The sequence below is a fragment of the Geotrypetes seraphini genome, chromosome 6, assembly GCF_902459505.1.
Source record: "Geotrypetes seraphini chromosome 6, aGeoSer1.1, whole genome shotgun sequence".
Taxonomy (NCBI): domain Eukaryota; kingdom Metazoa; phylum Chordata; class Amphibia; order Gymnophiona; family Dermophiidae; genus Geotrypetes; species Geotrypetes seraphini.
The window spans coordinates 86,367,108-86,392,684 of NC_047089.1; the positions used below are offsets into that span (position 1 = coordinate 86,367,108).

At 44.6% G+C, this 25,577-nt stretch overlaps 1 protein-coding gene across 6 annotated transcripts in view; it reads right to left on the reverse strand.

Annotated features, from left to right (window-relative positions):
* Positions 1-25,577, reverse strand: part of SCEL (sciellin) — a 314,001-nt gene that overhangs the window by 78,044 nt on the left and 210,380 nt on the right. For 5 of the 6 annotated variants that reach the window (XM_033948696.1, XM_033948691.1, XM_033948695.1 and 2 more), the window contains exons 23-26: positions 22,994-23,053; positions 22,420-22,479; positions 20,519-20,578; positions 12,283-12,342 (exon numbers count right to left, since the gene is read on the reverse strand). In XM_033948696.1, coding sequence (XP_033804587.1) covers positions 12,283-12,342; positions 20,519-20,578; positions 22,420-22,479; positions 22,994-23,053 — 240 coding nt within the window. The remainder of the gene's footprint in view (positions 1-12,282; positions 12,343-20,518; positions 20,579-22,419; positions 22,480-22,993; positions 23,054-25,577) is intronic. The other variant, XM_033948694.1, reaches the window with a different exon arrangement.

Consider the following 25,577-nt stretch of genomic DNA (forward strand, 5'->3'; position numbering starts at 1 on the left):
CCGCAAGACGCCTAAGCTCGCCTACGCGTCTCCCTAGTAGAGGAAGAGACGCTTAAAATGTAGGCCAGCAAAATGCTGGTCTACATTGTAAGTAGACGCGGCTGCTATACTTATGGCAGCAAGGGATCTCCCTGCTGCCATAAGTATAGCGGCCGCAGTCGCGGCCGCCTGTCCCATTGCCGACAGGAGGATGCCCAGTCCTCCTGCCGGAACCCCCCTGGAACCCCTCTCCCCCAAACTGGTAATCGCGGGCAGGAGGATGCCCAGTCCTCCTGCTGGAACCCCCCTGGAACCCCCCTCCCCCCCAAACTGGTAATCGCGGGCAGAGGATGCCCAGTCCTCCTGCCGGAACCCCCCTGAAACCCCCCTCCCCCCAAACTGGTAACAGCGGGCAGAGGATGCCCAGTCCTCCTGCCGGAACCCCCCTGGAACCCCCCTCCCCCCCAATCAGGCCTTAGGATTAGTGGGGATGGGCGGACCCGCTATGCCTAAGGCCTGATTGGTCCAGGCTTCTAGAGCCTGGGCCAATCAGGCCTTAGATTTAGCAGGGATGGGCCGGGAAGGGGCGGGCCCATCTCATTTCCACGAGGCGGGCCCGTTGGCTGGACGGCAGCAAGACCCGTCCAGCCGACCAACATGTAAAGTTAGTTGGGGGAGGGAGGTTAGTTTTTTGGGGGGAAGGGGGGTCGTTGGGCTTTCCGGCAGGAGGATTGGGCATCCTCCTGCCCGCGATTACCAGTTTGGGGTGGAGGGGGGTTCCAGCAGGAGGTCTGGGCATCCTCCTGACTGCGATTACCAGTTTGGGGGGGAGGGGGGTTCCAGGGGGGTTCCGGCAGGAGGACTGGGCATCCTCCTGTTGGCGATGGGACAGGCGGCCGCGACTGTGACCGCTATACTTATTGCAGCAGGGAGATCCCTTGCTGCCATAAGTATAGCGGCCGCGTCTAATTTAACCCGTTCTCTAACCGGCGGTACTCTCCTGGGCGTCCTATACAGAATCAGGGCCAGAGGGTTTTCAGGATATGCACAATGAATGTGCATGAGATAGATCTGCATGCACTCCTGGAGGAATTCTGCGCAAAATAATCCAAATTCTGCAAGTAATATTTGACAATATTTAAACAATATTTTTGCTAATTACTATCCAGAATTTCAGTACAATTCAGGGCTCCTTTTACTAATCTGTGACAGCATTTTTAGTGCACGCAGAATTTTAGCACGCTAAACCCGCGCTACATGGCTAGAACTAATGCCAGTTCAATGCTGGCATTAGCATCTAGCGCGCACGGCAATTTAGCAAGTGCTAAGCATGCGCTAAAACTGCTATCGCAGCTTAGTAAAAGGAGCCCTCAGTATTTTCATTAAATTATATTAGAGAAATCAAAGAACTTTCAAGTTGTCCTCACTGTGACTTTCTTCTAGAAGCACAACTTTGTAAAGCCCACCTTAGTGAAGTTTGGCTGATTTGTTTTCATAGTACTTCACTTTGCCTTTATGTTGTTGAAAACCATTTCTGAAAGCTGACATATTTCAATAAATTCAGAATAAAAAAGTTTTTTTCGGGGATGCACTGGGAGGGACTTAAGGCCCTAATTGGTTCAGGAAGGGTAAGGTCTGCCATTGCTACTGGGATACAAACTATACCACAGAGACAGAGTGGTTCAAAAAGGAGGGGGCATTGCCATATACATCAAAGAGGGAATTGAATCTACTGGAGAGAACCTGCCACAACTGACGGATAAGTTAGAGTCTCCATGGGTCAAAATTCCGGGAACAAATAGCCTGGAAACTAAGATCAGCATCTACTACCGACCCCCAGGGCAGTCCAAAGAAATTGAAAGAGAAATGATGGACGAGATTAAACGCAACTGCAAGGGAGGCAACGCAGTTATCACGGGCGACTTCAACTATCTGGGAATAGACTGGAACCTAGGCACCTCCGGCTGCTTTAGACCAAGTTCTTGGATGCTGTAGGCGATTGCTTCCTGGAACAACTTGTCAAGGAAAATACTAGAGGAAATGCAATTCTGGACTTAATTCTAAATGGTCTGCAAGGACCGGCACAAGATGTAGAAGTAGAAGGGACGCTGAGAAACAGCGATCACAAAATGATTCGCTTCGATCTGGACGCAGGGGAGAAACATCAGTCCAAAACGACAGCCACGGCACTGAACTTCCGAAAAGGGAATTACGAAGGGATGAGAATCATGGTAGGGAAGATTAAGAAGAGGATAAGCACTGTAAAAATGCTAAAGCAAGCTTGGTCCCTTTTTAAGGACACAGTCACTGAGGCGCAAAATCTATATATATCGCGTATCAACAAGGGATCCAAGAGGAAAAAGAACAAAGAACTGGTGTGGCTCACATGTGTGGCGGCGGCAGCGAAAAGGGAGAACAGAATGCTAGGAATGATAAAGAAGGGAATCACGAACAGATCGGAGAAGGTTATCATGCTGTACGGGGCCATGGTGTGCCCTTACCTGGAGTACTGCGACCAGCACTGGTCGCCGTACATGAAGAAGGACACGGTACTATTGGAAAGGGTCCAGAGAAGAGTGACTATAATGGTTAAGGGGCTGGAGGAGTTGCTATACAGTGAAAGATTAGAGAAACTGGGCCTTTTCTCCCTCGAACAGAGGAGATTGAGAGGGGACATGAATTTCTAAGTACCTATCTTACTTATAATTTTAATGCACCAATATATTCATTGTAACCCGTTCTGGGCTCTTTTGGGAGGACGGGCTAAAAAATCGAATAAATAAATAAATAAATAAATAAATAAAATAAACATGATCGAAACATTCAAGGTACTGAAGGGAATAGACTTAGTAGATAAGGACAGCTTGTTCACCCTCTCCAAGGTAGGGAGAACGAGAGGGCACTCTCTAAAACTGAAAGGGGATAGATTCCGTACAAACATAAGGAAGTTCTTCTTCACCCAGAAAGTGGTAGAAAACTGGAACGCTCTTCCGGAGTCTGTCATAGGGGAAAACACCCTCCAGGGATTCAAGACAAAGTTAAACAAGTTCCTGCTGAACCAGAACGTACGCAGGTAGGGCTAATCTCAGTTAGGGCGCTGGTCTTTCACCAGAGGGCCGCCAATTGAGCCACGTGACCCAGCAGCAGCAATTCTTATGTTCAGTCTTCATTAGAAGGTGGGGGGGTTGGGGATGTGGGGAATCTCGGTTGCAGCAACCGAGGCAGGAGGGAGTAGATGTCCCTCATGCTGATCTTGAAAAAAAAGTATGGGGGCTTGAGGAGGGGGCGGTATCAGGGGTAGGGATCGGCGGGCTTTTTCAGGAAGGGACAGGGAGTCATGGATGGGGGATTGGTGGGACAATTTATTTTTAATGGCTGTCGAGGGCTTTTCCGGCAGGATGGACTGTCATAGCCTTACTTTCCTGCCAGTGCCTGAGCCAATCAACACTCAGGCACTGACAATAAAGTAAGACTACGACAGCTTAGACCCTGTCAGTAAAATTGCACGGGAAACAATGCATTGCCCTGCTGTGCATTACACGGCATCCTTGTAATGGATTAACATAGGACTCTCGGTGGTTCCTACCAACGATTGGTAGCAGCCACAGAAAACCCTTTTGTGCATCGGCAGAATTTCCTTGCAAGGAAACCTTTTGCGCATTGGGGCCTCAGGCCCTGATTCTCCAAAGTGCGTCCCGATTTTAGGCAGCTGTAGGCGTCCTACAGCTGTCTAATCAGCCAATCGGGATGCACGTTTTTTAAAAAAATGCTCTCCAGGCAGGCCGCCTATATTGAAGGCGCCTCCGGGAGCCTAGGGAGACACACAAGACGCCTAAGCTCGCCTAAGGGCCTTAGATGAACCTAGGCGGCCCTACGCATCTCCCTAGTAGAGGAAGAGACGCTTACAATGTAAACATAGAAACATAGAAATAGACGGCAGATAAGGGCCACGGCCCATCAAGTCTGGCCACTCTAATGACCCACCCTATTTATCTTTGCGGATAGATCCCACATGTCTATCCCATCTGGCCTTAAAATCTGGCACGCTGCTGGCCTCAATAACCTGGAGTGGAAGACTATTCCAGCGATCAACCACCCTTTCAGTGAAGAAGAACTTCCTACATTGTAAGTAGACGCGGCCGCTATACTTATTGCGGCAAGGGATCTCTCTGCCGCTATAAATATAGCGGGCCGCAGCCCCCTGTCCGATTGTAGGCAGGAAGGTGCAAAACCTCATGCCGAAAGATGCTCCCCCCGACACTACCGACCGCCCCCCCTGACACTACCGACCGCCCCGCCCCCCGACATTACCGATCTCCCTCCCACCCCGACACTACCGATCTGGCAGAAGGGTGCCCAAACCCTCCTGCCAGAAGATGCCCCCCCTGACACTACCGATCGCCGGCAGGAGGGTGCCCAAACCCTCCTGCCAGAAGATGCCCCCCCGACAATATCGATCGCTGGCAGGAGGGTGCCCAATCCCTCCTGCCCAAAGACGCACCCTCCCCCCCCCGCGCTAACAGTCCCCAAGCCTCCCCCCCACCAAACTAACCTTTTCTTTTGGCCAGACGGGTCTTGCCCGTCCAGCCGGCAGGCCCGCTTCGTCGAAATGAGGCAGGCCCGGCCCATCCCGCCGAAGCCTAAGGCCTGATTGGCCCAGGCTCTAGAAGCCTGGACCAATCAGGCCTTAGGCATAGCGGGTCCACCCATCCCCACTAAGTCTAAGGCTTGATTGGCCCAGGCGCCTAGAGCCTGGGCCAATCAGGCCTTAGATTAAGTGGGGATGGGCGGACCCGCTATGCCTAAGGCCTGATTGGTCCAGGCTTCTAAAGCCTGGGCCAATGAGGCCTTAGGCTTTGGCGGGATGGGCCGGGAAGGGGCGGGCCCACCTCTTTTCGACGAGGCGGGCCTGCCGGCTGGACGGGCAAAACCCGTCTGGCCAAAATAAAAGGTTAGTTTGGTGGTGGGGAGGTTTGGGGGCTGTTAGCGCGGGGGGGGGAGGGTTCATCTTCGGGCAGGAGGGATTGGGCACCCTCCTGCCAGCGATCGATATTGTCGGGGGGGGCATCTTCTGGCAGGAGGGTTTGAGCACTCTCCTGCCAGCGATCAGTAGTGTCGGGGGGGGCATCTTCTGGCAGGAGGGTTTGGGCACCCTCCTGCCAGATCGGTAGTGTCGGGGTGGGAGGGAAATCGGTAATGTCGGGGGGGCGGGGCGGTCGGTAGTGTCAGTGGGGGGGGCAGTCGGTAGTGTCGGGGGGGGCGGTCAGTAGTGTCGGGCGGGAGCATCTTTCGGCATGAGGTTTTGGGCACCCTCCTGCCTGCAATCGGACAGGGGGACGCGGCCCGCTATACTTATAGCGGCAGAGAGATCCCTTGCCGCGATAAGTGTAGCGGGCCGTGTCTAATCTAACCCGATCCTCTAACCAGCGTCTGTAACATGGACGCCGGTTACAGAATCAGGGTTTAGTGTAGGCCCGATTCTGAATAGGACACCTCTCCCGGGCATCCTATACAGAATCAGGGCCTCAGAGTCCTAGCAGAGCTCAAACTTGAAATTGCTAACCTTACTAATCTGTAACCTATAATTCAAAACAAATATCCAGTCAGCGATTCAATATCACCACTATTCAGAGTTATCGGCAAACAGTGGTACTGAATGCAGATAAAATATTTAAATGCTGTAACTGGCATTTAAAAATAATGTTGACTGTGGCATTTCAACAGTGATCCATAGATTTACAATTTATAAATATCTAAAACTAGAAGCCCTATTTCTTTATAGTTGCCCAAATTCTACATGGCAATCAATTACATGATCACAGCCCAAAAGTGAGAGTTGTAGGAAGCAGGGCCTAATTTGTGGGGAAACAACCTAGAATGTAGTTCCACCACTTATTTTCAGACTTTAGTGCAGCAAAGGCATTCTGCTCTATCCCCTTCCTTCTAAGCAGCCTATAGGGAATAGAAGGGGAAATGGTGAGCCTGGAGTAAAGCAGAGAACAGTCCCTTATCTCCTCTGCTCCTGGCCTATCCAAGCTTCGCTCAGCTCCCAAGTTCCACATCTTTTTTATCTACATGAGCATATGAATGTCTCAGAATGCCTAAATGGACATCCATGTGCTTGTGCTTGGGCCCGTGCTCTTCAACATATTTATAAACGATCTGGAAATTGGCACGATGAGTGAGGTGATTAAATTTATTGAGAGTAGTGAAGACGCAGGAGGATTGCGAAGATCTGCAACGTGATATAAACACGCTCGTGAAATGGGCCGCAACATGGCAAATGAGGTTCAACGTGGATAAATTTAAGATGATGCATGTCGGTAACAAAAATCTTATACACAAATACAGGATGTCTGGGGCGGTATTGGAGAGACCCCCCAGGAAAGAGCCTTGGGAATACTGGTCGACAAGTTGATAAAGCTGTCTGTGCAATGTGTGGCGGCAGCGAAAATGGTGAACAGAATGCTAGGAATGATTAAGAAACTACCTTGAAGACCATCACATACTACATCCATCACAATCTGGATTCAGATCCAACTATAGCACAGAAACTCTACTGGTATCACTATTAGACATTGCCCGTCAACACCTCAGCAAAGGAAACAAGCTGCTTCTCATTCAACTCGATCTTTCTGCGGCATTCGACCTAGTTGACCATCACACATTACTCCAGATATTAGACGCAATAGGAATCTCAGGTAATGTTCACAAATGGTTCCAAAGCTTCCTCAAAACACGAACATACAAAGTCAAATCAAAAGAGCACATATCCGACCCATGGTCAAACCCATGTGGAGTACCACAAGGATCACCATTATCACCCATATTATTTAACCTCTTCATAGCATCCCTAGGCATAACCCTAGACGCCCTAAACACAGTATCATTCAGCTACGCAGATGATATAACTATCCTCCTCCCCTTTAATATTCAAGACCCCTTATCCACAAACCACCTGAAAATGATAATGGAAACGGTAGAAAAATGGATGTCAAGTCATAAACTAAAACTGAACTCGGAAAAAACTAAATTCCTACTACTGGAAAGGGAAAAAAAAACCATCTCTCACAGAACTAGAAGTAAATACAATCAAGTACCCAATGCAAAGCACACTCAAGATCCTGGGAATCCTACTAGACAGAAACTGCACAATGCAGTCTCAAATCCACAAAATCATCCAAAGAGCATTCTTCACAATACGTAACCTAAGAAAAATAAGAAAATTCTTCAACAAAGATCAATACAAGATATTAGTACAATCCCTAGTACTGAGTATTGCAGATTACTGTAACAGCCTATACCTATCATGCCCAAATTACATGATAAAACAATTACAGACAGTTCAGAACACAGCCCTCAGAATCATCTACTCACTAGGCAAATATGACCACATCACCAAAGCATATTTAGACTCACACTGGCTACCAATAAAAGCAAGATCCCAGTTCAAATTCTACTGTCTACTATACAAAGTAATACATGGAACAGCACCCAGCTACCTAAACAACAGACTACACCGTAACCTCTCACACAGATTAAGGAGAACCCAGAGCCTATTCACTCACCCCCCTCTCAAAGGAACACGACGAAAGAAACTATATGACAGCCTTTTAGCGACACAGGCAGCAAAGATCGATACTACCATCACCAATCTACTGACCAAATCAATAGACATTAAAGCATTCCGAAAAGAAATCAAAACTCATCTCTTCAAAAAACACTTCCCATCATCATAACCTCACAAAAGTATTAGAAAATGCTCTCATGACTACCCAAACACCACCACCAGCAACACCCGAATCCGGACAGTATTATCTCTACTCGTCTAAACAACAGAATCCGGACAATATTATCTCTATTCGTCTAAACAACCTATCACTATCTACTATCTACTACCAATTTATCCTGGAAAAGTCCAGAACAACAATTGTAACTTAACGCATTCTTGATTATATGTACTGCAATGCTACTGGAAATGTCCAGTCTTCTAACTTGTAATCCGCTTAGAACCGCAAGGCACAAGCGGAATAGAAATCACTAATGTAATGTAATGTAATGTAAGAAAGGGATCACGAACAGATCAGAGAAGGTTATCATGCTGCAGTACTGGGCCAGGGTACGCCCTCACCTGGAATACTGCTTACAGCACTGGTCGCCGTACATGAAGAAGGACATGGTACTACTCAAAAGGGTCCAGAGAAGAGCAATTAAAATGGTTAAGGGGCTGGAGGAGTTGCCGTACAGTGAGAGATTAGAGAAACTGGGCCTCTTTTCCCTTGAAAAGAAGAGACTGAGAGGGGACATGATCAAAACATTCAAGATACTGAAGGGAATAGACTTAGTATATAAAGATAGGTTGTTCACCCTCTCCAAGGTAGGGAGAACGAGAGGGCACTCTCTAAAGTTAAAAGGGGATAGATTCCGTACAAATGTAAGGAAGTTCTTTTTCACTCAGAGTGGTGGAAAACTGGAACGCTCTTCCGGAAGCTGTTATAGGGGGAAACACCCTCCAGTGATTCAAGACTAAGTTAGACAAGTTCCTGCTGAACCGGAATGTACGCAGGTAGGGCTGGTCTCAGTTAGGGCACTGGTCTTTGACCTAGGGGCCGCCGCGTGAGCGGACTGCTGGGCACGATGGACCACTGGTCTGACGCAGCAGTGGCAATTCTTATGTTCTTATGTCCAAATCCCGATTCTGCAAAGGTAAAAAGGGAATGTCCAACATTGCAGTGCATTCAAATAACAAAGCGGTGTGTTGTGGTTTTGTTTTGGGCTTGGCTAGGGATAGCCCAAAATCAGAATATCCAACAATGATAACTGAACAGGAAGAAACTTCAAAGCATAAAAAGGAAAATCTAAATTAGTTTTCTAAATTTCAGTTGCTCAATCAGGATACAAAAGGGTGCTCTGACTGAGAAGCTGACCAGTGGAGAGATTAAGGCATGACACCTAGAGAATGACACGGCGACTGTTTCCCGTTGTACTCTGTGGCAAACTGTGGCAAAACTGCAGGAACAGGGAAAAACTGGCCCGTTTGCTGTGGGTTCAAGAATGAGGCTTTTCATTGCTCCACGTGAGTAGTAAAGGGCCTTGTTCCTGCAGTATAGGATGACATTGCCACAGGTCACCTCCCTCCCCACCTCCCCTCCCCTCCTGGCCAGCAGCTTCCCTCCCTCCCTCCCTACTGATTGTGGGTCCTGCAACCCCAGCAAACCCAGTCCCATGGTTTACAAATGGCAAAACATAACAACATAAGAACATAAGAATTGCCACTGCTAAGTCAGACCAGTGGTCCATCATGCCCAGCAGTCCGCTCATGCGGCGGCCCTCTGGTCTAAGACCAGCACCCTAACTGAGACTAGCCCTACCAGCGCACGTTCTTGTTCAACAGAAACTTGTCTAACTTTGTCTTGAATCCTTGGAGGGTGTTTTCCCCTATAACAGCCTCTGGAAGGGCGTTCCAGCTTTCTACCACTCTCTGGGTGAAGAAGAACTTCTTTACGTTTGTACGGAATCTATCCCCTTTCAACTTTAGAGCGTGCCCTCTTGTTCTCCCTACCTTGGAGAGGGTGAACAACCTGTCCTTATCTACTAAGTCTATCCCCTTCAGTATCTTGAATGTTTCGATCATGTCCCCTCTCAATCTCCTCTGTTCGAGAGATAAGAGGCCCAGTTTCTCTAATCTTTTGCTGTACGGCAGCTCCTCCAGCCCCTTAACCATCTTAGTCACTCTTCTCTGGACCCTTTCGAGTAGTACCGTGTCCTTCTTCAGGTACTGCGACCAGTGCTGGATGCAGTGCTCCAGGTGAGGGCGTACCATGGCCCGGTACAGCAGCATGATAACCTTCTCTGATCTGTTCATGATCCCCTTCTTTATCATTCCTAGCATTCTGTTCGCCCTTTTTGCTGCCACCGCACATTGTGTGGACGGCTTCATCAACTTGTCGATCAGAACTCCCAAGTCCCTTTCCTGGGAGGTCTCTCCAAGTACCGCCCCGGACATCCTGTATTCGTGCATGAGATTTTTGTTACCGACATGCATCACTTTACACTTATCCACGTTGAACCTCATCTGCCATGTCGATGCCCATTCCTCGAGCTTGATTATGTCACGTTGCAGATCTTCGCAATCCCCCTGCGTCTTTACTACTCTGAATAACTTCGTATCATCCGCAAATTTAATCACCTCGCTCGTCGTACCTATGTCCAGATCATTTAAAAAAGAAAACTCCAAAAACCCTGCGACTCCCCTACCAGGTTGGCTCTTTGCGCCTCCTGCCCCGGGTCTTCCAGCATCTTAGAAGCTTCAGCGACTGAAGAGTCAATATCACAGGCCTTTAGGGATGTCTGATTGGCCATTCTTCTAAAAATGCAGCCAGATGTCCTTGTCCTTACTTTTTTCATCATTCACATGTTGGATATTCCAGTTTGTAAAATGGCTGTTCATGCTGGATACCCTCAGCACAAAGATATAGTAATATAGAAACATAGTAAATGACGGCAGATAAAGACCTGACTAGTCTATCCAGTCTGCCCATAAGTTATACCCATTAAAAAATACATGATTAAATTAACTTGTCTCTTTAATATTTCTGGGCAATAGACTGTAAAGTCTGATATTGTCCTAAGTTCCAAATGCTGAAGTTGCCATCCAAGCTCAATCCAGCCTATCCAACTATCCTGCTGTTTGCAGGATATCTACCGTAAAGTCTGGCCAGTAACATCTTCATGTTCCAAGTTAGTGGAGTTCCCATTGATGCCCACCCCAGCCCATCCTATACGGAATCACCATATATGGGACACAGACCGTGTAAGTCTGTTCAGTACCGCCTTAATTCTTTAATTTACATTCTTCGTTTTCTAATTAGAGATCCTCTATTTCTATCCCACACTTTTTTGAATTCCATCTATCTCGTGTGTTATTGAACAGGATATCCTGACGTATTTCCTATTGGAAAATACATGCGAGATGGACATCTGTTTTGTATGTTATGATCTGAACGTCTTTATTCTGATTTGGACATCGTTTTGAAAATGCAGAAATGGATTTTAAGAACATTTCAGAACGTTTATGGTTAAAGCACAGTTTAAAGGTCTACCATTTAAGGAGGGGGTTAGTTATTAGAATTCATTAAGGGAATAACACATATTGGAGTTCTTTTACTAAGGTGCGCTAAAAGATTTAATGTGCGCTATGGGATGCATAGCACTTTACAGTTTATAGTTTGTTAGCACATGCTAAATCTATTAGTGCACATTAATAAAGGGATCTCAATATTTGCCTTTTAACTGTTAAATGACAAAACCATGTGCTATTTTACTGTAACAAATGTTAATAAATTATGCATGAAAATGGGAGCCCTGTCCTTGTCCCATCCATGCTTCGCCCCTATATATACTTCTCTTGCACGTGCACACTATATAAGTTAAAAAAATATTTGAGGAATAGGGCTTATGCAGAATTTTTGCATTCATGAATATGCACATACATGTAGCATGTGTAACATGTACATAAATGTGGGCACCTGAGTTAGCACTTCCAAATATTGCAGTCAACAGCACCTGCTATCTAGATAAATGCTGTTATCTAAATTATTGCTTTTAAATATTGACCCCATAAGATTTCCCTTAGCAGCAGATATAGAAAATTCAAAGTAGACCTGAAAAAAAAAAAAAATCTAAACAGCATGAGGAAAACTCGAAAGCAGATCTCCCAGCCTCTGAAGTATATTTCTGCACATTTCTTCACAAAAATCCAGAGTAGAGTTCACCACATGTACAATAAACTGAAATTGCGAGCCAACTAGTGACAAAGAACCTGTATATAATTTGAATGTGGGTAAAAACATGAGTGGTACAACAGAAAGGCAGTATATCAAATTTACAACCCAGACAAATCAAAATACAAATTTTTGTTTAAAAAATGTCAGTCTTTCTTTGATTTCTTCCTGATCCTCGCACTGTACGTTGCTGGAAAGACAGCCATCCCAAATTCTCATTTACATTAACTCTTCTAAAACTAACACAGGTGCTCCTTTTGAGGGCCTTCATACATAGCCTTTGGTATTTGCCCTTCCTTCAGCCTTTCATGTTCATGATCAGGTGATTTATTGCTCATTTGTCTAACATTAAATTATCCTTATGGTACAGCATAACTTCATGAAGTATTCAAGACTGAAATCCATCACCAAAATGAACATCATTTGCACTACAGTCAGTAGCTGAATGACCACAACCACCTTCAACCACTAATCAAACAAAAGAGAGTGACAGAGACAGAAATTGCACCCAAATACTTACCCCGTACTACTTTTCCCTGTAGGGTGTTTGATGTCAATGAGATTGTCAAGACCCCCATCACTATAAAAATAAATAGAAATCAAAGAACTTGAGTAATCACTGGTATAGTAAAGAAGAGGGAGGGGAGCAACAGAGTGGACCGCCCCAGGTGCCATCTTGGCAGGGCACCGGCACCTCTCCTCTTTCCCCTCTCCATAACTCTTCAAATCTACACAAGACACGAGCAGCTGGCCTCATCCCTCTCTGATTCCTGTTTACAGGGACCAGGAAGTGATGTCAGAGGGAAGAATGAGGCCAGCACAAGTAGTGGGTAAGAGATGCTAGTCAGCTATGTTTAGCAGCTAAATCAAGCCGCTTAAATAGCTGGTATATCTTTGGTTGCTATAAACTTAACTGGCCAGAATATCAACTTAGCTGGCTAAGTTTATAGTAACCAAAAATAAACTGGATATTCAGTGCTGGTCACCAGAAATGATCTGGCACTGAAAATCTAGGCTCAGCGCCAACCGTGGGAGTCAGCCCGGCTAACTTTCATAGTCTGAATATCGGCCCCAAGGTGCAGGAGCATTTTCTGATGATAAACACTCCTACTTATTTGGCTACAAGAAAGACAGAAATGGCCCAGCCACAACTCTAGTACCTTGACTAAGAAATATGGCTCTCGTGCAGACTTGAAAGTCGACAGACTGATCTATTGTAACATAGGTGAATCTCTTCATAATGGTGGTTAATGTCTGTTTGTGAAGTGTTCTTCTCATTTATCAAATTTTGGAATTCTTTTCTCTATATTTATATTTTAAATTGCTTTGATGGTAAAGCGAGGGGTGGTATATAAATCTCAATAAACAATGATGAATTCCAATAAATACAAATTTCATCTTCAACTCTCCCTTTCTTGTACTTTTCCTTGATACTCTTCATAGGTTGCATAACAACATTATCAATCATGAAAAACTGCAATTCTTTACTACAATGACTGTGATTTACAGGTAAGGAGAGGCAAAGGGTAAAAACAAATGAGAGGAGTAAGATTTTTTTAAAAAAGGGTGTTCAGGAGCTCTTTCCCGCTAAGGACTCACTCAGTAGCTCCAAAAAAGTTCCCGACAAAAACTATTATGCTTTATAAAATCAGACTTTATGTGCCTTATTAATTTTATCTGATGTCATAGTCCACTTTGGTCATCAATGAGCTCAATGAAAATATGAAATCAAAGTCAGAGACCTAATGATAACAATATGCAGGACCTGCTCCCTCCCCCAATCTTCCCATGTGCCATTACTACTACACATAAAACTTTAAATGACTTCTTCACACACAAAACACCTTTACCAAATACAGAACAAGAATTCACAAATAGAAATAGAAATGAACTGGAAACCCCCAAGAAATTAAACTCAGCATATACTTCAACACTGGAGAAATAAAAAGATATGCACTTTTTTTTGTACTGAATACACAGGGATCCTGGGCTGAAGACCACCTCCTCCAGTTTGGCAGCCAGAAATCTCCAAGCTCTGCAGCTAACAGCAGTGACCCCCAAGCTGCCTCCAGCTGCAGAGCTTGGAGAGTTCTGGTTGCTGGTCTGGAAGGAGAGATCTTCAGATGCCAGATTTTGTATTTGGGCAGGGGGCTTAGGAGAGAGCAAGGAGAAATTTTGCTGCCTGCTACCCACTTGAGCTCAGGGACACTGCCCACTCTCTCCCCCACATCAGCTTTGGTAAGCTACTGAACACAATATAAAGATCTGTGCTATACATATCCCAAAACCAACATATTCCAGTTAATAAATTAAAAATAAAACTCTTTTTTCTACCTTTGTTGTCTTGACATTTTATTTTTCCATCATGTTGGTCTCATTTTGTCTCTTCTGCTTTCCTTTCTCTTCTAATAATCCCTTTCCAGTGGTTGCTGTCCATTTGTCTTTTCTCCTCTCTCCTGTCTTGTTTCATTCCTTGATTATACCTGTTTCTAATATATTGACCTTTCCTTTTTAGCTCTTCTCTTTTTTTCTCTCCTGCCTCTCCAGCCACTCAAATTTCACCCTTCTCCTTCTTTTTACTTTACAGCTACCTACCAACTTTCCATCTCCCTTTCTCATGCTCCAACTCTCCTATTTCCCATCTCACTTATTTCATAGCCTCTTATTTCCTTCTATCTTTCAACTCACTATCCTCTTCTCTACTCCTCATTACCAAATTTCTACCTTAATACTTACTAACCATCCTCCTCTCATTCATCTCCTTCCCCCAGTCTCTCCCACATGATTTTATAATTTCCTGTATATCCCCTCCCTCCATTCTTGTAGTCCAGTATCTCCTCTCCCTATGTTCCTCATGACCAGCCCTGCTCCGCCCCCCCGATCCCGCAGGAGGACATCTAATATTTAAATTGATCCAGCGCACAGCACTACCCAGCTCGACCGGGCCGGCGTGGGAGCCCTGCTCTGCCCCCCCGATCCCGCAGGAGGACATCTAATATTTAAATTGATCCAGCGCACAGCACTACCCAGCTTGACCGGGCCGGCGTGGGAGCACTGCTCCGCCCCCCCGATCCCGCAGGAGGACATCTAATATTTAAATTGATCCAGCGCACAGCACTACCCAGCTCGACCGGGCCGGCGTGGGAGCCCTGCTCCGCCCCCCCGATCCCGCAGGAGGACATCTAATATTTAAATTGATCCAGCGCACAGCACTACCCAGCTCGACCGGGCCGGCGTGGGAGCCCTGCTCCGCCCCCCCCGATCCCGCAGGAGGACATCTAATATTTAAATTGATCCAGCGCACAACACTACCCAGCTCGACCGGGCCGGCGTAGGAGCCCTGCTTCGCCCCCCCCGATCCCGCAGGAGGACATCTAATATTTAAATTGATCCAGCGCACAGCACTACCCAGCTCGACCGGGCCGGCGTGGGAGCCCTGCTCCGCCCCCCCGATCCCGCAGGAGGACATCTAATATTTAAATTGATCCAGCGCACAGCACTACCCAGCTCGACCGGGCTGGCGTGGGAGCCCTGCTCCGCCCCCCGATCCCGCAGGAGGACATCTAAATTTAAATTGATCCAGCGCACAGCACTACCCAGCTCGACCGGGCCGGCGTGAGAGCCCTGCTCCGCCCCCCCCCGATCCCGCAGGAGGACATCTAATATTTAAATTGATCCAGCGCACAGCACTACCCAGCTTGACCGGGCCGGCGTGGGAGCCCTGCTCCGCCCCCCCGATCCCGCAGGAGGACATCAAATATTTAAATTGATCCAGCGCACAGCACTACCCAGCTCGACCGGGCCGGCGTGGGAGCCCTGCTCCGCCCCCCCGATCCCGCAGGAGGACATCTAATATTTAAATTGATCCAGCGCCAACGGCGCACCGCCGTTCGGCGCGCGCCTTCGTGGAGCACCTGAGGGGAGCACTTGAGAGGAACACTTTCGCCCTAAAGACCGCTCCACCGGATCATCCGCTGACCTTCAACAAGGTAAGGAGCGCGGAACCCCCGCTCCTCCCCCCGCCAATCACCGACTATTACCCCATTCAAATCCTCCACAATCCTATAATAATTTATTCGCAATCCTTTACAAGAGAATTTACTGATAAAGACAGAAAGCCTGCATAGACAGAAAACCAACATAAGTCAATAGTAGAAGGATTCCAAATCAGCAATCATGAAGCTCTTATCAATCCTACTGATATATTTGCTATGCAACAATGTGAAAAAAGCTATATCACTCTATCCAAAGCTACACTCCGCCCATGAACCTGATACACCAATTAGGCTCCTAATTAACCAACAGGAAGAAAGAGTAAATCATATTAAAACGATCACAAGTAATAACAGACCTCACCGTACCCTCAAAAAAAGACCAAGGGAGATAAAACTCATCAAAATCAATACACCCACCACACTCAACACAACTACCTCCATTCCCTGCGCCTACCTTAACACCAGATCAGTAAGGAACAAAGCTTTCTTAATCAAAGACTGGATCGTGCACAAAAAGATAGCCTGCCTCTTTCTAACGGAAACATGGTTACTATCAGGAGAGGACCCAATACTAAATGACCTAATACCAGATAACTACAAAATTCACATGTTAAACCGTGAAGACCGCAGAGGGGGAGGACTAGCAGTCATCCTCAAGGAAGAACTCGAACTAGAATTAGTTGACTCCAAGATAACCAACCAACTAGAAACACTAGCATGCAAGATTAGCAATAAGGACCTAGAAGAGTACCTCTCCTATATTCTATTTTATATACCGCCAAAATGCTGGTCAAAGGCCAGAGAAGACTTCTATGAATTCATCCTACACAACTCAATTACTCCGTCTTACAATATTATAGCAGGAGATGCAAACCTACATCTAGAAAACAAGAAAAATCCCGACACAAAAGATTTTAAAAACTTCCTATCCTCACTCAACTTCAATCTTCCTTCACCCACACAAACCCATGAAAAAGGCCACCAGCTAGATCTAGTAGCTATGTCCACAAAAGAAATCCTAAATCCCACTATTTCCATATCAAACGGCATTTGGAACCACGACATCTGGTCCGACCACTACACCTATTACTTTAATCTAAACTGGAACCAAACTAAAGTAAAAACTCACCCAAGGATAAAAAAAGAACATCTCACAAGGGGCCACTTTAACCCAGAGGAATACTGGGCCCACTACGAAGCGCGCGAGGAGATGAATGAAGAAGGTGAATTCTGGGAACAATGGTCAAAAACAAGCACAACTATCTTAGACAAAATAGCTCCCAAACAAAACAGAACAAACCGCTCAAATAAATATAACAACTGGTTCGACTCCGAACTACAAAAAATGAAACAATCAATACGACGATTAGAAAGGATCTGGAACAAATCAGGTGAAATATCCGACAGGAATAATTGGAGATCAAACATAAAGGAATATAAACAACTGATAAAAGAAAAAAGGAAAAAATTCTACTCATCCAAAATATACACATCCAACACAAGTGCAAAAGGAATTAACACTCATGAATTGTTCAATCTAGTAAAAAATCTATTTGACACCACACGCCACAGTCAATCAACGCACGACATAAAACTTCCATCAGCAGACGATCTAGCACAACACTTTAACTCAAAAATTGTGAACCTAAGGAACAACTGCCCAACAAATAACACAGATGAACAGCAAATAGCCAACATACACGAAAACGAAACACCAGTGGACATGTATTGGAACTCCTTTCAGGACCTAGAATGGAATAACTTCATAAAACTCTACAACAAATATACCACATCAAACTGCATCCTAGATCCCTGTCCACCCAACATAATGAAAGCAGCCCCTTTAGACTTTAAGATAACACTATGGACTCATATGTCCAACAATTTCAAAAATGGAAAATTCCTATCAAAAAACGGTCACATTATAATCACCCCAATCCCAAAAAATCACAAACTACCCCTAACTTCAGCAACCAACTATAGACTAGTAGCATCTATCCCATTTTTCGTAAAAATAATGGAAGGCTTGGTACAAACCCAACTGATGGACTACCTAGATCGGTTCTCACTGCTACATGAAACCCAGTCAGGCTTCAAACCTCTGTTCAGTACTGAGACGGTGATAGCAGCAATCTTAGATTACCTACGTAACTTATTTAGTAAGGGCCACAAAGCCTTAGTGATGCAATTCGACATGAGCTCAGCATTCGACTTGGTAGATCACAAAAACTACTACAATGTCTAGATTCAATCGGCAAAGGAGGCGAAGTGCTGGACTGGTTCTGAGGTTTCCTTACGACCCACACCTATCAAGTTCGCTTCAATTACAACCTCTCTAAAACATGGAGAAACCCATCAGGCGTTCCACAGGGGTCCCCACTATCCCCACTACTCTTCAACGTCTATATAGCTTCACTAGGAACGAAGCTAACCCAGCGAGGCATAAAAGTATTCAGTTATGCAGACGACTTCACAATCATAATCCCGTTTACAACATCCCCCTCTGAAATCACCCCCACAGCAACTGAAGCGCTAAACACGATGGATCAATGGACCACAGATTTCAAACTGAAGCTCAATTCAGAAAAAACTAAATTCTTCATAGCCTCGCCACACGCACAGAATACGACAATACCATTACACATTAACAATCTAAACTACCCCATTCAACCAACGATGAAGATTCTAGGAGTAATACTAGACCAAGGACTAACCATGAAAGACCACATAGACTCCTTAATCAAAAGAGGGTTTTTCACTCTCTGGAAACTTAAGTCCATTAAGGCGTACTTCCACACTTCAGCTTTCAGAATTCTAGTACAATCCCTAATACTAAACCACCTGGACTATTGCAACATCACCCATCTGACAATCCCCCAGAAGCAAATGCAAAGACTACAACTGATACAAAATGCAGCAGTCAGGATGATTTTCGGGCTGAAGAAGTCCGATCACATAACCCCTTCCTACCGACTCCTACACTGGCTGCCGATGGAGGCGCGCACGAAGTTCAAGCTAGGATGTCTCTGCTTCAAAGTATTAAATGGTCTAGCCCCAAAATACATTATAGACCTCTTCTCATTCCCAACCAACAGACATGTAAGAAAAACACACATGAAATTTGTCTCCCCACTAGCTAGAGGGTGCAAATATAAGAGACACCATCAACAATTGCTATCATATCAAGCAGCCATATGGGGTAAAGACCTAGAAAAATTAATTATGCACACAAACAACTATGAAGAATTCAGGAAACACCTAAAAACTTACCTATTCTTGAAATACCTAGGTAACGAACCGGAACATCAACCCCCCTCGTAACATCACCACATACCTGAACGTGCAAACTGCTAACCCCAACCCCTATTCGCTAAATATGAACACTCTATGAACTTACGGAATATTTCTACTTCTGTGTAAACAACTTGGCACTTCCTGGCCTTGCAACACACAAACTGACGTTAACATTATTAATGTTATCAGATGTACACTGCTATATTCTCTAATTCGTTGTACGAAATATATACTGCTATACTCTTTAATTAGCTGTTTGTAAAGTTTCACTTGATTGTATTTACAGTTTCTTTTATTGTAAACCGCCTAGAAGTCGCAAGATTGTTGGCGGTATATAAGAATAAAGTTATTATTATTATTATTATTATTATTATCTCCTTGTTCATTTTTCTCCACCATCTTCCTATCCCATCTCTCTTCCCTCCTGACCCTTTTCCCCACAGTCCATCATCTCACATCCTCCTCTCTGCACCCCTAATGATCCAACATTATTCCTACTCTCTTTCCTCATGTTCTTACCTCCTCTCGCCCCATGATCTAGCATTTATTCCTTCCTTCCTCTCACTTGCAGGTCCAACATTTCTTCTTCTTTCTCCCTTCTCATCCCCTGCTCTAACATATTTCTCTCTTTTTCAGACTGTACTTCCACCAGTATCTTCTCCCCAGGCCTGCCTCCCTGGGTCTAACATCTCTGCCATTCTCTTCCATTGCTCCATCCCATTATCCACCATCTATATACCTATCTCTCCCCCCTCCCTTTCCTTCCCCTTTGTTTCTGGGCCCATAATTTCTTTCTCTAGTCCTCTACCCCCACCTCTGGCCAAGCGTTTCCCTTTCTCTCTCATTCCTCCCCACCTCCACCACTGTGCTGACATAAAAGAGCTCTAGAGGTAAGCATCTCTTCCCCTTCTTCCTACCAAGGTCCATCTCCCTCCCTTCTCCTCACCTTCCCATCCTCTTTAACAATCGTTTTCCCTGTTCAAAGGAGCCTCTGTGCAGCAGCTGCCCTCTGCTGTGATCTGCCCAGGAATCAGGAAATAGCATTAGAGGGGGGGGCGGATCGCAGCAGAGGGAAAGCTTCGTGGCAGCCATTCTTTTAAGCTCTCTGCAGCTGCCGCACCAATGCCCCTCTGAAAAGGGAGATTAATTTATAAAGAAGAATGAGAAGGGAAGGGAGGGAGATGGACCGTGGTGGGGAGAAGGAAAAAGGTTGCCCAGACCTCGAGGCCCCCTGGAGCTGTGGTTTCCCTGTTTGCCTCCTCCTAATGCTGACCCTGCAGTATGGCATAAACATGTACATAATCAAATGGTAAGTATCAATACCAAATGAGATCTAGGATACAAGAGAACATTATCAATCTATCACTAAAATGACTGTCATTTGTACGAAATCAGTAACTAAGGAACCACAGGTATCTTCAAACCAACAAGCAGCAATGAGAAATGAAATTAAGTTGGAAGACTTACGTTTTACCACGGTTCCCTGTAGGGCTTTTTACATCAATGAGATTATCAAGACCCCCATCTCTATTAAAAAAAAAAAAAAATCAGTGAAATCGGGGTAGGTGATCAGCGAGCCTTCTCAGAAGTAGCCACCATACTCTGGAATTTACTCCCACAGAGACTACATCTAACTCCAGACTACCTCTACTTCAGAAAGCATGTGAAAGCCTGGCTCTTCACCCAAACCTTTAATACATCGGGTGATTGACTATATGCTCATTCTGCACCAGGACTAGCTTGCCATACACACTAACTAAATCAGTTCCTTATACCTTGTTTAACTGCATAAAAAACTTGCCTTGAGTTTAGCCACCCATCTGTTTATCCCAACGCACACTGTACCATCCATTTTGTCCCTATCAAATATCTGCATTTGACAGGATAAACTATATTATAGAAAAACATTAGCATCATATCTATGTTATTTGAATATTTTGATTTGTGCTTATTAGAAGTTCTTAAGTATTATGTCAACCTTTTAGTATAATAATAATAACTTTATTCTTTTATATCGACATAACCAAAAGTTCTAGGCAGTTTACACTAAAAAGAGCTGGACAATCAGCGAAATACAATAATACACTTCCTCCTCCGAATCCGCGGTTTCAGCATCCGCGGATTCAGTTATTCGTGATTTTTTTTTTTAGGGGGGGGGAAAGCTTTGTTTTGGGCCTTCCCCGCCTCCCTCCCACCTTCCCACCAGCATCCTGGCCTTACCTGGTGGTCTAGAGGACTTTTGGGGCAGGAGCAATCTTCCTACGCAGATCGCCAATAGGAAATGGCTGCCATGAACTCCCATTGTAGTCTTGACAGACTATGGGCGCTCACGGCAGCCATTTCCTATTGGCGATCTGCACGGGGTTTGAGCGTCCTGCCCTGAAAGCCTGCTAAACCATCAGGTAAGGCCGGCACAGGCTGCCCAGCCCAGAGAGGAACAATCTTCACTCTGCCTGGCCCAACACCGAAGTGGGGAAAGAGGAGACCGAAACACCCGCACTGGCCCCTGCAAATGGAAGGAGGCGATTGGAGGCGGAGACACCAGGTAAGGTCCGGGGGTGGGTCAGAGCCGGCACCAAGTTATTCGTGATTCCGGCTCTGCCCCTAACCCCCGCGAATACCGAGGGAGAAGTGTACAGTATAAAATACAAATATTTGTAAAATAGAATTTCAACAATAAAACTCTCTTATTTGAATTTCAGTGCTGTTAAGTATATTTTTGAAATGGTTTCATGGTAGTCCTATTAATAAGTTTCAGTTTACTGAATTTGACTTTACCTTATTCATTGTATTTATGTTTATATTTGGTCTTTTTACTACTGTTATGTTGTTCACAAAATTGTAAATTTTATGTTGAATTACACCTGCTGTATACTGCCTTGGGTGAATCTTTTCATAAAGGTGGTTAATACATCTCAATAAATAAATATAATGCTATCTTCAATTGTCCATTACTCTAGTTAGGATCTACATGGGACAAAAATAATGCTTATTTTTGAAGATAAAGGGAAGATTTTAGAAAGTACATGGAGAAGGGAACTGGAGACCCACAACCACTTTCTTTTTTTTTCTTTTTAATTCTTTATTCATTTTATAATTCACAACAAGTGTACAGTAAATATCAGACAATTAGAATACAATATCATTTGAAAATCTACCATATCATATAACAAAAAGATATATCCCCCACCCCCTCCCACTTCCATATACAACAAAAAATATACCACATGAATATAATATCTTATCATTCATATATATTATTAATAGAAAGCCAACCCCCCCCCCCCCCCCGATCCACATGTAAGAATTAAAACCACTTTCAAACCAGCAAGCAGCAAAGAGAAATCAAATTACTCTGGAAGACTTACGTTTTACCACGGTTCCCTGTAGGGCTTTTTACATCAATGAGATTATCAAGGCCACCAGCTCTATAAAATAAAAAATTAAAAAAATCAGTAAAATCAGGATAGGTGAACAAAGTTATCTTCAATTGTCAATTATTCTAGCTAGGCACTGGAATACCTGGCAGGGTGAGAATCCAGGGAGAAGCACCCCCTCCTCTGGCCAGAGTACCCTCCTCTTCCAGGTCATGGGGTTGAAGGCTACCTGCGTGTGGCCATTGGCTCTGCTGGTCCCCCATCCCATAACAGGAAGTTGAATTCAAAGGGAGAGGTGGCTGGCAGAGCTGGCGGCTGCACACAAGCAGATCACAGACCCATGACCTCTCCAGCACCCCCGAACTCCCTGTAAAAGGGGCAGACCACCCCCACCCCACCTTTGGTACGCCACTGTAGCTGGGATCTACATGAGCCAAAAGCAATGCTTGTTTCTGAAGAAAAAGGGAAGATTTTAGAAAGTACATGAAGAGGGAAACTGGAGAACCATGATCACTTTCAAACCAGCAAGCAGGAAAGAGAAATCAATGCGCACTGGTAAACTTACATTTTGCCACGGTTCCCTGTAGGGATCTTTACATCAATAAGATTATCAAGGCCCCCATCTCTATTAAAAAAAAAAAAAAAAAGAAATCAGGGTATGTGAAAAGTGTTATCCACAAATGTCAATTACTCTAAGACCTATATGAAACAAAAGTAATCCTTGTTTTAGAAGATGAAGAACTGGGAGAGACTGAATTGCAGTTTCTGGTGGAATTCTTAATGTTGCATTTATAAAATGGAAAGGACAATAGCCACACAGCAAGGGAATTTTAGAAAATTTCAGGATATTTGGGAGCCATTAACAAAATATTGTAATGATTGAATATTATTTTTCCCCTTAAATATGCATGTCCAAGGTGGGGGAGGGGGGAAGGGTATTTTGGTTTGATTATTTAAATTAAGGTATATAGGAATGGGGGTTATGGTAGGTTTTCTTGAATTTAAAGAATGTTATTGATTAGGGGGAGGGGGGGATAAATTCTGATGTGGATTTTAACAGAATATTAAGTGTTGTATCTGAGTTTAAAATGTTAGATATGCTGTTACACTTATTGTATAAAGAATTAAAAAAAAAAAAAAAGAAGATGAAAAGGAAGATTTTAGAAAGTACATTAGTACTACTACTATTTATTATTTCTAAAACGCTGAAAGGGGACATCACACTTCACACATCCAGGTCAATACATGAAGAATTCCCATAGTATTTTACAAAAGACTCTGCCAAACAAAGAGCCTCTTGTAAAGTAGGAGGAGAACTGTATTTGGGGAAAAAAAGCATACAGTACTACCCATTTAAATATGGGGGAGTACCTTCTTGAAAATGCTACTTCCAACACTAGCCATGCCTTCACCCTCCATCACTCACCCTCAATAGAAAAACCCACCTTCTGATCCCTCTTTCCAACATGTCCACCTTTCTGATCCTCCTCAACACCTCCACCCCTTATGATCCTCCCTAACATCCAGACCCTTTCCGATCCCCCTCTAGATAAGGGCCCCACTCCCCATCTATTAATCCCAGCTCTTACTAGAGGTCCTGATGTCTATTGTGTAAGAAGAGCATGGCAGTACTGCAAGGCTATCACTAAAGGTTGCAAGCACAATTTTGAAGCTGGCCCTTCAGGACGGTGATAGAGAAGAAGTGACTGAGGCTCACTCCTCTTCCCCACTAGACACAAGGGACCCCCCTGTAAAAGCGAGAGGTAGAACTGAGTGGAGGGTGGGAGTCCTTGCTTCAGGGGAATCGGAAGAGGTCTGGATGTGTGTGTGGGGGCAAATTGGGTATGAATATTTCAGAGGGATCTGAACGGGTGGACATGTTTTGTAGGGAACAGAATGTTAGTCATGTTGAGGGAGGAATTAGATGAGTACAGGCAGTCCATGGGTTAATAACGAGTTACATTTTTAAAGCGGTTCTTAAGTCAGATTTGTATGCAACTCAGAACTTGTAGATTTTAAGATTCTTGCTGCTTACCTCTGCTTCCAGCTGACATAAGGGCCAACTGTCCCTACCAAAGTTATCTCTAAAGTACAGCATGCACAACCACACTCTGTTCGTAATGTGGCCATTCACCATTTCTGAACCTGCCACAGGTGAAGTGTAGGAGTCTTTGCCACTGGAAATACTGCTCAATGAAATCAAATGAGTGGAAAGGCTTGGAATGAAGGGGGGAATACCTTGGCTTTTGCACATTCCCTTCCAGCAGGCACTTATTTGTGCTACAGGACAAGTATAAATGCCGATGTGGATATTTTTTCATGTCCATGTCTATTCCCTTCTAAAATGGGCACTACATGTTGGTATATTTGACCCATCCTAGTGACTCCTTCTCCATGCTCTTAATCACAGTCCCTTGCTAGGCAGACATAGTAGACTTGCTCAACAGTATATAGCCCAATTATTAAAATTGCCTTTACACATATATGCCAATCTACAAGTATAAAAGATACTATTTACATTTGGGGATGCTTTAAAATGAGGGCCAAGACTTCTAAATGAAATATCTATAATTTATACAAAGCTAGCTAAGCAGCTTCATAGTGAATTCTCACTTTTTATTTCTGTCCATACTGATCACATATTCATGCACCATTGACTATGTTTTTATAAGGAATATTTGGCCTTATCTGCTAATTTTCTTTCCTTGAGTCCAATCAGACCAATCCAGAATAGATGGGTTATGCCAGTCAACCAGCAGATAGAGACAGAGGCCAATAAACTGATATGCATTATAAAGACACCATGCAGCTAAAACCTATCAATATTCTTATAACAAAGCAATCATATCACCCCTCAGCCATCTCTTTTGAAAGCTGAAGTGTCCTAACCTCTTTCGTTTTTTCTCATACAACAGGGGTTCCATCCCATTTATGAAGTTAAGAGACTCAAGAGTAATCTAAGGAAATACTTTTTTACAGAAAGGGTGGTTGATGTATGGAACAGTCTCCCTGTAGAGGTGGTGGAGACAGAGACTGTGTCTGATTTCAAGAAAGCCTGGGATAGTCACGTGGGATCTCTTAGAGAGAAGAAGAGATATTGGTTAATGTAGATGGGCAGACTGGATGGGCCATTTGGCCTTTATCTGCCA